Source organism: Calidris pugnax, unplaced genomic scaffold, assembly GCF_001431845.1.
Source record: "Calidris pugnax isolate Ruff unplaced genomic scaffold, ASM143184v1 scaffold31, whole genome shotgun sequence".
Lineage (NCBI taxonomy): Eukaryota > Metazoa > Chordata > Aves > Charadriiformes > Scolopacidae > Calidris > Calidris pugnax.
In genome coordinates, this window is record NW_015090786.1 from 6,929,037 (window position 1) to 6,941,325 (window position 12,289).

Here is a 12,289-nt window from a genome sequence, read left to right on the forward strand (position 1 = left end):
CAATAAAAATTAAATAATTTGGCACATTACCTGAAAGGATCTGGAAGATGATATTACTCTTATACAGATTCCCAGGAATGGCAAAAAGAAAAGACATGTTATGATAAGATACTACATGTAGCTGATCGCTTCTTGGCCCCAATTCCTTGTCCTCTATTTTTAGTCTTTTTTTTTTTTTAATTGGAGAGTACATATATGTTATTTTGAGTTTTCTTCCCATTTTCAACAAAGTGAACACTTAGTAGTGAGATATATATATAACTGTCAAATTGTATTTTTGATAGTTACGGAGAATCAATTAATTTATCTTATTCCTAAGACTCCAGAAACGTGATATGTGTTTCTGATATTCCTGTATCAATGGCGAAAAAAGAGCAGGAGATAGACATGGGCAGCATCAAAATGTGTTCTGCATTTTCTTAGAAGTAAGGATATTTTTCAGGTGAAAACTGTCAAAAGTAACTTTTCTTAAGGCTGGTGATGGACAGTCTTTTCGCAGTATCCTCTGAGTTCTCTTGTTGTTCTTTTTCTTGTTAGAACTTTTTTACACAAATGAAAACAAGACAGAGAAGAAGGATAGTACAACATTCTTAAGTTTTTTTTAAAACACTTGCATCTATTATGGGTTTAAGTTCAGTCAAAGTAGACATTTCTGTCTAAGAAAATTGTGGAAGGATTGTTACCTAACTGGTAATATTTTAGTGTGCTATTCAGAGTTTTGGCATACACAGACACTACAAGATGGTTTGCATAGCATAGATTGCAGAGGCTGTCATGCTCTCCCTTGAATTTTATGTATGCTTTTTATCCCTCTCACTTAGGCAAACTTTGCTTGGTCTGGGTGCTTGCATTGTAAGGGAGTAAGAACTGTACTGGTTCTGCTTAGCTATGCGTTGTGCTGCTAGAGTTGGTCAATAGTAGATGAACGTTGTCAGTTGTCAGAGGAGGCCCTGAGCAAGCAAGCAAGCAAGGGCAAGGTAAGGTGAGGTTCACCTGTGAGACAGGCAGTAGCATGTGGGGTCAGATTATCATGACCGTGTGCTGTATTCATCCTATCCCATTCCACAGAATGATTTGCTAACATCTATGAGTCAGTCTTACTTTACTGCTGTCAAGTGTATTTCTTTCAAGCAAGACTTTCTGGTCCAGTATGTGAAGGAATAAGCAAGATACTGCATGTCCTAGATGGTGTTAGTAAGCAGGAACAATGCAGATGCTCTTTCCTTCAGACAAAGTAAACTTGAGTATTTCAGAGTACATGTTTGGGACATTTTTTGGTGTAAAGCAGCATAACCTATAAGGCACCAAGGAGTTGGAAAGGATACTGAATAATTTAATAGTCCTTATTGTAAGGTCCATATGCTATGGCTTCTGTGTCATATTCAGAGTTGTTTTGTTCACATTCCTAAACTTGCAGAAATGAGCAACACTACTAGCTAATTTTATTTAATGCCCTATATCCCTAAACAGTTTTTTTTCACTGGTAATTTTGACTTATACATTATCTGTATCTTGACTTATGTATAAAATACCACTGAAAATACCCAGGACTTTGTTTAATATAAATGGATTTTGAAATACAAAGTACCGAGTAAATATGGTTTGCCAAGGTAGTATGCAATTTAGAACATTAAAAAAAAGAAATCTGTCTGCATAGGATCTGATGATGTTTTCCTGCAAAAAAGCAGCACTCGTGTCTATTACAGGTTGTAGTATTGTGTCTCACCTTGGACTGCATTAATCCCAGCCTTATTATGCTCTTACAAGTGATGTAGGAGATATTTAAACTAAACCAATGTTATAGTGCAAGCTTTGTTTCAAATAATTAAGTCCAGACACACATTTTTACAAGTGTTTTTCATTTTAAAGTTACAAAACAAAAATACTTTCATGAAGAAAACTCTTGATTTAGAAATGTGTTGTGACTTTTTAATACTTTTGTGCAAAATAAAAAAGCTAAAAGTCACCTTTTTCCTTGCTTAGACTTTGAAATACTCCTTTAAAAGACAGTAATGGAACTCTGCTTTTTCATTCCATTTCAGGTTTTTCTTCTATAATCATGGCAAAACCTTATGAATTTAACTGGCAGAAGCCAGTTCCCTCTTTTATGCAAGATGGAGCTGTGTTTGATAGATATGAAGAGGTAAGAGGCCAGTTGCATTTCATTTGCTGTTCTCTTTTCAATAAACAGATGTTACAGAATATTTCATGTTTTGCTTTCATTGTATACAAATAAACTTTAAAATAACTCCAGAAATGTTTGTGGGGAGGAAATACCAATACGCTTTATTGCTATACAGATTTTTGCTTTCAAAAGAAATAACTTGAAAATATGTTTAATCCCTCTGATTTGAAATAAGCCCTGAGCAAGAGAAAGGGAGATTTGGATCAAAATAGCTGTAATGTGCATAAAGCTCTCGTCTTTGCAGATTCATAAAGCACATTACGGAACAAAGCGCATCCTTCCGGTTTTTGTGTATTTATAAAATGTGGAAAGGGAGAATATGTTGTCTTTTAATACATAAAATGAGGACCTGCCTCTCAGAAAGTAAAATATGAGAACACAAAACATTTATATTCTGATTCAAGTGCATCATTTGAGATCTGGAGTGGTTTTATGTCCTTGAGAAAATCAACCTGTACTCTATCTGAAATATGATTACTATGATTCCTCTTTCAGCTGTGCTTTAATCCAAATCTATTAAAGGAATGCAAAACAGGACATTTTACACAGACAGTGGAAATAAAGTGCTGAGACATTTACCTCATACTCAGCATTGATATGCCTGTGAGAACAATTTTATCAGGGTCTATTTTTAATCTTATTTGGACAAGAAATCTGTAAAAATTGAAGGTATCCCAATACGTGCCTTCAGGAATATTAGTATTTTCCTCTTTTGAAATGTAAGTAAAAGGTATTTTTTTTATCATGAGGACTGCCAAGGGTAGGGATAGTTGTTTTAACTTGTATTTTCAGTTTTGGGGATGGATAAACTAAGAAGATACTAGTGGACATTGAATTCCTTATAAAGGGAGTTCATAAAAGCTTTATTTTTCATCAGCAAATACTGTTCCAGAAACATTAAAAGGTTTTCACTTAGGTAACTGACTGTATATTTTATCTGCAATTTTACAGGAATCATCAAGGGTTGTAAAAAAAAACCCAGTGAGTCAGAAGTTAAAATCTGTAACCTGTAGACAGTGAGCACTTGATGGTGTGGCTGTTTGATATTATCAGATTTATGATATGCATAGGCTATTATTTAATTGTGTTGTGGTAGTAACTAGATAGCCTATCCAAGAGAGAGACCATTGTTTTAGGAATGCTATGCAAACATAGCAAGATCCAGTCCTTATACTGTAGGTCCTGCGATTTTCAAGAAAAATGTTTCAGATCTAGGCTTCTAATTTTCATGTGCTTAATTCCCCACCCTAACAGAAGGGTCGTGTTGGGGAAAAGAGAAATCATAAGTGAACTAAGGTCATAGAACTGGGGCTCAGGGAATCGTGGTACAGGTCTGAGTGATTGCACAGCTCTAGTGCAGCATGAGAGGTCTTTATGTGCCCAGGTTTTATTGAGTGTCTAGAAAAATCTGGGTCATTGTCATGTGGAATAGTGTCTTGATCCATCTTTTGCTAACAGATGGGTCCCTTAACCAGAAAGATTAAAAACTCGTGGAAATATATTTTCAGCCAAGCATTATCAAGTTTGCTGAGGAGTCTGAGCCTAGAACAGGGTTATCTCAGCAAAGCACAGGAAATAAAAAGCAGACATGATTAGGAGTCTTACTGGTCATGCTGCATCGACATGGACTGATGGCAGGTGCTTTTTTTTTTTTTTTTTTTTACCATGCAATGACTGCTCCCAGGGCCAGGCCTGTGCCAGAAAGATGGCTGGCTGCTCTGAGCAGCCCTTTCTGCTTCCAAAGCTCGTTGGCTGGTGACAGACAGCACAGCAGGGCTTAGCGGCCGCCCCGAGCCGATTGCCACCGCTAGCTGGCTGCTCTAAATCTGAATTTAGCTGAGTGTGTCAGTTTAATAGATGAGACCTTAGAGGTAAAGATGGGCTTAATGTTTCCATACAGATGGCATCACTCGAGGGTGGAAGCTTAGCAGAGTTCTTGGCACTGAAGTTGAAAATGCCAAGCATTATCTGTGTCTATAACTCTTCCCCGGAACTCAGAAACTGTAGCTTTTATAATAGTGTTGGGAATATGTAAGATGCTTTCAGATCCTATGCAGCCAGCCAGCCAAACTCCTGACCAAATTTCTGGTATCACATGGGACCTATTTTCTTCTGTAGTATGAATGTGTAGTTTTTCAGCAGGACCTCTAAAAGTTCTCGTGGACGTTAACGATCCTCAGTGGGTCTGCAGAGGCTTTTTAGCATGAGCAAGGAAGTGAGATTTTTTTAATCATCAACAAGGAAGTGTTATCTTTTGGTTTGGTTTTTACTATGAGCAAGGAAGTGTTACTTGCTTGGGTTTTTGACGATGGCTGAGGTCTGGTGGTTTTTTTTTTTTTTTTTTTTACCATGCAAGAAGGCAGATTGCAGAAAAAGTAATTTGATGAATAGAGTCAAGGCTAGGGTGAAACATCAACATGAGTGCAGTTTACATAGACACCTTTGTGAAAACAACATTTTCAGTGTATCAAGAGCTTTTTTGATGGGGACACAATAAATGATGAAAAACTGCCTGCCTTTTATTGTGTGAGTAATCTTTCTGGGAAATACAAGAGACACTAATTTTGATTGGTAGCTAGCTGCATTTTTATATGAAACAGAACTTCAGGGGCTGTAAAACTAGTAAATCAGAGGTGTCTGGCAACCAGTTGGTTTCATGAGGCATCAGTACTAGGGTGAAGGCAGGAAAATAGAAGTTATGGTGGAGAAAGATAGGCAGAGTAGTGCATGCTGGAAATTCATGCCTAACGGTGTTGGCTCAGACTGAGCTGCAACAACTTCATACTTTCTGTCTCAGCTTCCCTGCCTGGAAAATTAACATAGTTGTTTGCTACTTGGATGGAAAACTGCAGTTTTAAGTTAGTCCTTAAAATCTATGAATCTTGTTTGAGGACCTAAAACGTTATCCAGAAGTGGTGGACACCATTCAATAATGAATGTGCCCAGGGAAAATGAGCAGTTATCCCAAACATAACGTATCCCCTTTGGCTGTGCCCATCTAGGAGGGCTCAAGGACATTACCCAGCCATGGATCCAGGAACTTTCTTGCCTCCATGCCCAGTGCCAGGTCAGAGTAAGACCTTAGGCCACACAATGCCCTTGTTTCCATGGCAGGGTCAAAAAAAGTCCATGTGGCTGCCCCATGATGTCCTTCATCCTGGGTGAGGCTGGGGGCCTGCCTCAGAGTAATCCAGTGAGAAAGAACTGTCCTGGGTAAATTTACTAACTTTAAGGTTTGCTCCCTGCATTGAGGGCATTGGAGTTTTTACCTGGTGTTATTATCTAAATCCAAATTGTCCTGTATGCAAGACCTTTTGCTCTGAAAACAGCTGTGCAAATTCATGTGCTTGCTGCCCTTGCTATGTGCACAGGAGAGGATGTGGCACTTCAGAAACAAAGAACAAAGCAGTGATCTCTGAAACAGTAAGCAGTGCTGTAGTCTGCACACATGCTTGTTGGTTTTCACTTAAGGAAGTTAGGACGTCCTGGATCCTTTTTTTCTTTAAAAAGTGATTGATTCTGCACGGTGTTATCCTGCATTTTAGCTTAATTTGTGATGCATTAATTGAGGCTAGAAGTGTGTGTAGGAAATTTCTTTTTTAATTCAGCTAATCTGATTTTTGCTTGTCTAGTCTCTTTGGTATGCTACTCCTGATTTCTCTTACAAATCAATAGCCTTCAAACTTTGCTTGGCAGATACTCTGGCTACAAAATGCTCACAACATACATACTGTCATAGTCTAACAGAAAAGTGGTGCTTCCCAAATTCTGGGTGTTAAAATGAAATTTAGTGATTTGATCCTGAAGGTAGTATTGGCTAATTACATATTTTTAACCTTTATGTAGTTTGAAGCATTTAATTTTCAGTAATTTTTTGAAGTTCCATTTCATTAAGGCTTTTGATTAGGTAAGAATCTCTGCTTTTATGAAAAAAACCCACAAATCTACATAGTTGCCAAGAAATAGGAAAATATTAATTAAGTGCATGCTAATGTCTCAAATGGCAGCTAAAAGACAAATCATTAAAAATGATCATTTTTTAAAAGACTGCCTCCCTCATTTCTGATTGCATTGGGAATAGCAAATTCTCCGGGTAGGTGTTTGGAGAGAAATGTAACAGGTTTTTTTTTAACATTTCTGCCATTGTCAAACTGACTAAAATAATGGTCATATTTTCTTTTCTTTCTTTTCTATAGGAATCTTTTGTCTTTGAAAGCAACTGTCTCTTCCAAGTGGATGAATTTGGCTTTTTTCTGAGCTGGAAAAGTGAAGGAAAGGTATATTACATCAGGAATGTATTAGATAACTATTGCACTTGGTTTATGCTCTGGCTAGTTTCTAAAAATCTAAAATACTGTGTTAGTTTATTTACAAAACTAGCCTTAGTTCTAGTCTTTTAGAATTAACAGAAGTGAAGTATTTAAGAGGGGATTAACTGATATAAAAGGGAAATATATTGCTTAGTGTTAATTAACAGTGTTTGCCAATAAGATTCATTGTTTATTTTTTGCTGCAATTTCTATTTGTCAACAGACCTTTGAACGTTTTTTTTTGCCATTTCAGGAAGGACAGGTATTAGAATGCTCCCTGATCAACAGTGTTCGTTTTGGAGCTGTACCAAAGGTACTCTGTATTTAGTTTATATTTTTAATGTAAACAAAGAATATTTAAACTGAAGTTGGAAGCAGAATGAAGTTAATTTCTTTAAAAAATACGAGTAACCCAGTCTTTATTTCACAATCTCAGTCTAAAATTTTGAAGTTTAAAGTCAAGTAATTTGGTGTGATGGCAGTGGTAAGGTTCTGTCATCTGGTCTTTTTGATGCAGTACAGCGCTCAGCTTTCAGGTGCGGTGAAAGTTTAACAGATATTAAAGAGCATGTATCAAGAGTTTTAAATTATTTTGTAGCAACATATTGTGATACTTGTTTTAGGGATCTGGAATAAAATGATTCATAGTCCAAATTTTGTTCCTGTCTGTTTAAAATAAGTTGTATCTTCTTGCTTCATTCATATAAAATGCAGGTAGTTTTGTTTGTGTACTTTTTTGTACGGTTAGATGGTCAGAGAGGCCAGCTGGTCACTGTCTGCCATTTTGAAGGATATCAACAGAAGTATTAGCTGGGAGTTCTGGAGAAACCCAAAACTTGGAGATACTTTCTGCGGTATTCTTCAGAAGGAATATGTAGATTTTCTGAAGTTGATAGTGGACTTCACTCCTCCAGGCCTTTACTTTAGAGGATATGTTGGGAAGCAAGATATCTGTTAACACCTCTGCATTTCCACTTTCATGTGTTAAGTATTTCTGTGTTAACTGTAGATAACTATCTGTTAGTAGTTCTCTTGGGAATCCATAGACTAAAATCTTTCCCCCATAGAAAAGGGGCATGAGAAGTGGTGTTACAGACAATCCCATGCTTCATGTGCCGACTACCCTACCAATATGCTTCAGACTTCACCTCTGTCTTTACATAGGTAATTTGCTCTTTATGCCCATTAAATTGATAGCCCTTGACTCTCAGCAGAAATACCTCAGCTTGTACGTGTGTCATTAAGAAACAGCCAGAAAGTCATGCAGATCATAACTCTCTGTACCTATGGATTTAACTAGATTGGAATAATTTACTTAGAGGATTACTACTGTTCCTCTACTTCCAGTCCTTGGAGTGATTAATTTTTCTTTTTTGTGATGAAAATATATGTAGTTTCTAATTGAACATTCTAAAAGATATTTAAAATTTACTTCTGAGTTCTAACAATCGTGCTCCTAATCGTCAGAATATATTGGCTTTCAAGTTTACACATTAATTCGAAGTGAAAGCACTCATTTAAGATGATTGGCAAAGGTTAATGTATATGAAGATGGAATGCATCTTATCTTTACTGTAGTGTATTGCATAACAAAAGTATTGCAAATATAACAAGTTATTTATTCTGTTTAACAGGATCCCAAAATACTAACTGCACTTGAGGCTGTTGGAAAATCTGAAAATGAGTTGGAAGGACGAATAGTGTGTGTCTGCAGTGGCACGGATCTGGTGAACATCAGCTTCACTTTCATGGTGGCGGAAAACACAGAAATAGCCAAGGTATTTCACAATTAAACAGTGTGTGGGAGTTTAAAAAAAAAAAAAAAGGCGAGCTCCTTAGCCATACTCATTTGTTTTTCCTGAGTAAGTCAGCCCGCTTGGCTGACTGAAATACCTGTTTTAATGTCTGCTGCCGCAGCCTACTAAAGGAGAGCAAACATCTATTTGGAGCATTCTGTAGCATGTCTGTGTGCTATGGTGAAAGGAAATAGTTACTTTATCAGCCTCTGCATGCATGGTGATTTATCGAAAGTAGGCACTGAGACCATTAAATATAGGACACAGCATTCCCCCAACTGTTTAGTACCTCTGCATGAGGCTTGCACAGCAGACGGTGATGGTTACACGGTGGATCTGTAACATACAGGGATGCTGAAGGGAAGTACAATTATTTTCATTTTCCAGGTGGGTGGAGCTCAACCCTCCAAAATTTTGTTCAGCAATAACCTAATTGTATTGTGTGGTTCATATTATTTGAAAAGACAATAACAGGAAAGAAAATTCTCTACAGTTAAAGGGGATTCCAGTGTACTCAGGTTCTTTTCTGTTTCCCGTTGACATGCAACAGGCTTGAGAAAACAATGGTGCTTTTTTACACGCTGTCTTTCCTGAGAGCTTAAGATTGCAGTTCACGATATAAATTGAGTGGCTCCACCAAGGCCTGGTACTCAATCTGTCTGCCGTAAACTGCTCTGAGAAACATGATTCTAGAGTACTGATAATATGCTACTAGCTTAGATCACGGGAGTTTAAAAATACGGTGGGTTTTTTTTACTTTTCTGATTTTATGTACTTAGGGTGTATTATAATCTGTTTTGCCTGGGAGATAAGCATTGAATAGTGATCAGTAACACACACCTGCTAAATCCCCTCCTTTAAAACTGAGTATCTGTTTGCTGAATGCAGCATCATGAAGTCCCTTGGCAGACCTGGTTGATTTTTCATTGCTTTGGATCCATACCTCTTTAAACACTGGCAGTACTGAGTAAACTCCATGATAGGAGAAATACTTGTATAACTTACATGGGTACACTAAATTGATTTTACTGTGTTTTCAGCCGGCTTTCAGGGAAATAACATACCACAGTTCTGTTTTTAAAACACTTAAGAAGCAAAGAAAAGGAGATGCTGGCAGCATTCATTTTTACACTTAACCCAACAATGTATCTGATTTATTCTGGGGGACAAAAGAGTCAGAGTTACATTTTTTAGCCACCTTAAATCTCAGTAAACTGTATTAGACTAATTGGCTCGTGAGGAGTATGTTGGCTGGTTACATAGACTGTCAAAACTGGTGAGCCAATTATACTGTCTAAAAGATCTGCTGCTTCATTAACTGCCAAGATGCTTACCAAAAATGGTGCGTAATACTGCAATCAGCTTGTGGGTAGGCTTTGAAAGGCCCATAAATGTGAAAGTCCTGCATTTGGGAGTCTTTCCACCAAAATATATTTCCAGAACTTGTCAACAGTGGTGATCCACCTCGTCTGGTAAGTTTGAGGCACAAGGGAGAGATCTACTTCGAGGTAAAGTAGTGAAGCTAAAAACGATGTAGAACTTCCTAAGTTGCATCTGAAGCTGAACTTTCACTAGGAATATGGGCATATGGGAAGTCATTTGGTGTGTTCTGTATTGAGCTTTTGTATTTAGTGAGTAAATCAACTTGTTACTATAATTCTGTGCTAAAATAAAATTTTCTAGGAGTTATCTGCATTTAGGGCTTTTCCTGCTTAATTCTTCCTGGTTTGTTCATGAGAAGACATCTTTCTTCTGAGACATGGTAAATCTCCTCTGGAAGAAGTGAGGCTTTACATGGTGCTAAGTAGCTGTGCAGCTACTACTGCAGTTTAAAAAAGGTCTTGATTTAATCCATATTCAGTAGTAATCCCCCCTTTGTGAAGTGACAGAGGCAAAAATTTGGAGAAGGGGCAGTGATTGTAACTTAAGCAGCCCAGATATGTATAAGTGATACATCTGTAGTGGTTTGTGAGGAAGGCAAGCATTACTTGCTGTAGATCTTTTGGCCCTTTCTCAGAGAAACCAAGGCCAGGATTGGTCGACACCTGATTGGGATAGATCAAAACAAGGGAATTTGGTGAGAGATCCAAATACAAAAACCCATACCCTTTTTATATGGTGACAGAAAGAGGTCAAAAATAGAATAGAATCATAGAATGGTTAGGGTTGGAAGGGACCTCAAAGATCATAGAGTTCCAACCCCCCTGCCATGGGCAGGGACACCTCCCACTAGAGCAGGTTGCTCAAGGCCACATCCAGCCTGGCCTTGAACACTTCCAGGGATGGGGCAAATTAGTACTTTGCAATTGGACAAGAAGTACTTGTTACTCACTGAAGGCTGGATTCTAGATGGGACTGAGTAACCGCGACAAAGAAGAGAATTAATGTAAGTTCCTGGCTTCCTTAAGCCACCCATGTGAGCAGTGGTATCAGTGGGAAGCAGATTCTGCCGGGTGGATAGGACAGGGTGGTAGAGTGTGAGGGCAGTCCCTTAGGGGTGCCCCAGCTGTGGCGGGTGAGCATGTGAGGAGCTGCTGCCCACTGTGGGCAGTGGTGAACCTTCGCCTCCAGGCAGAGCTTCTCACAAGCTGTCTGTTGTCATCTGTCATCGTCTCTGCACTGGGACAGCCCCACCTTCCTCTGCCTCTTGTGGCGATGAGCTCGGCAGGTCTGGCCAAGTCATCACTGAGCTCCAAGTGTAGCTATTCCAACAAGAGTGTGTTTATTATCTCTCTGCTTGTCTCCAAGCTCCAGCTCTGGTATTTACATTCTATCTACTTAGATTTTATTGGTGTTTTCATCTGAAAAATTGGTTTTCATTTCCACTTTTAAAACAAAACAACCACAAAATAGGGTGTACTCTGTCTCTGATTGCAAGCAGCTGTCATGGTCTGCTCCTAAAGCAACTCCACTGTGGTAGTAGATAGTGACTGTAAGAGGGGGAATTTAAAATCTAATGTTCGGAATCCAGATTAAATCAGTTTATATAAATTACTGTGACCTAAAATTAGAACACACACACATATATTAGAGGTGTGAGTTTATGTATGTATTTTTCATTTTTACTTCCCAGATGTACTTTCTGTGACCTAGTAATCTGATAATCTGCTTTCCTCGATCTAGGACATTTGAAAAGGCCAGCAAGTATTTGGGGGTGAATTTCCTTAGTGCAGATGTAATGCTGATGGGAGGCCTTAGCGCACGGCATGTAGGTTGCCTGTCCAAAGTTGGCATAAATCCAGTAAAGCCGTTGTAGTTCAGCAACCCAAAATCTGGTCTTCTTGTCTTCTTTGCTCATCCACTTTGGGAATGCATTAAGGAGTTTAACTTAAAAGATTAACTGAAGTCAAGTCAGCTCTTTTTACATTCTTTAATATTACTGCAAATTTACCAGGGGTAAATTTGTCCCGACAGTTGTTCTTTCCCAGGTCCAGCTGTGTTGTTGGGAAGGACCATCTCTCCAGCTGATAGTTTTTACCCTTCTGCCAGAAAGTACTGTTCCCACTGTGTTGCTGTCAAGGTCTTTATGTGAATGCTCCTGATTTACTTCACAGAAGAGCCATAGAATTAAACTCATGTCACCTGTTCACACCAGTGCTTCAGATAACCTGGCTCTGGGAAGTGCTGATGCACATGATTCCTCTGACAATAGGTAGGGATGGGATCAGCCACAGGGGAGACAGGGTAGGAAGGAGAATGGAGTAACCTTTTATACTGGCATAGCTGGATTTGATAGAAAATAAGTATTTTCTACAAGTGTATTACTCACTGAGACAGTGAATCACACATTGATGGCTAACCTGTGAGACACCAGAACGAGTAGCACATGCTGAAATGCTTTGTTACTCATATGCTAACAAACAATGCAAGCTTTATCATACAACTAATAATATTATGGTATTGAAGATGACTGCATTTGAAAGCATTTCATTGTGACATCCTGAAACTCGTCAGCTTTTCAGTTGGAATAGTATTTTCCTTTTTTAAGTATTTTTCAG

General features: G+C 38.3%; 1 protein-coding gene across 6 annotated transcripts in view; it reads left to right on the forward strand.

The window, feature by feature from the left end:
- PLCB4 (phospholipase C beta 4) overlaps nucleotides 1-12,289 on the forward strand; it is a 185,138-nt gene that overhangs the window by 89,162 nt on the left and 83,687 nt on the right. For 4 of the 6 annotated variants that reach the window (XM_014966459.1, XM_014966462.1, XM_014966460.1 and 1 more), the window contains 4 exons: nucleotides 2,043-2,143; nucleotides 6,382-6,462; nucleotides 6,749-6,808; nucleotides 8,130-8,273. In XM_014966459.1, the coding sequence (XP_014821945.1) occupies nucleotides 2,060-2,143; nucleotides 6,382-6,462; nucleotides 6,749-6,808; nucleotides 8,130-8,273 (369 nt within the window). In that variant the 5' untranslated portion in view covers nucleotides 2,043-2,059. Of the gene's footprint in view, nucleotides 1-2,042; nucleotides 2,144-6,381; nucleotides 6,463-6,748; nucleotides 6,809-8,129; nucleotides 8,274-12,289 lie in introns of those variants that run through there. The other 2 variants (XM_014966463.1, XM_014966464.1) reach the window with 1 other exon arrangement.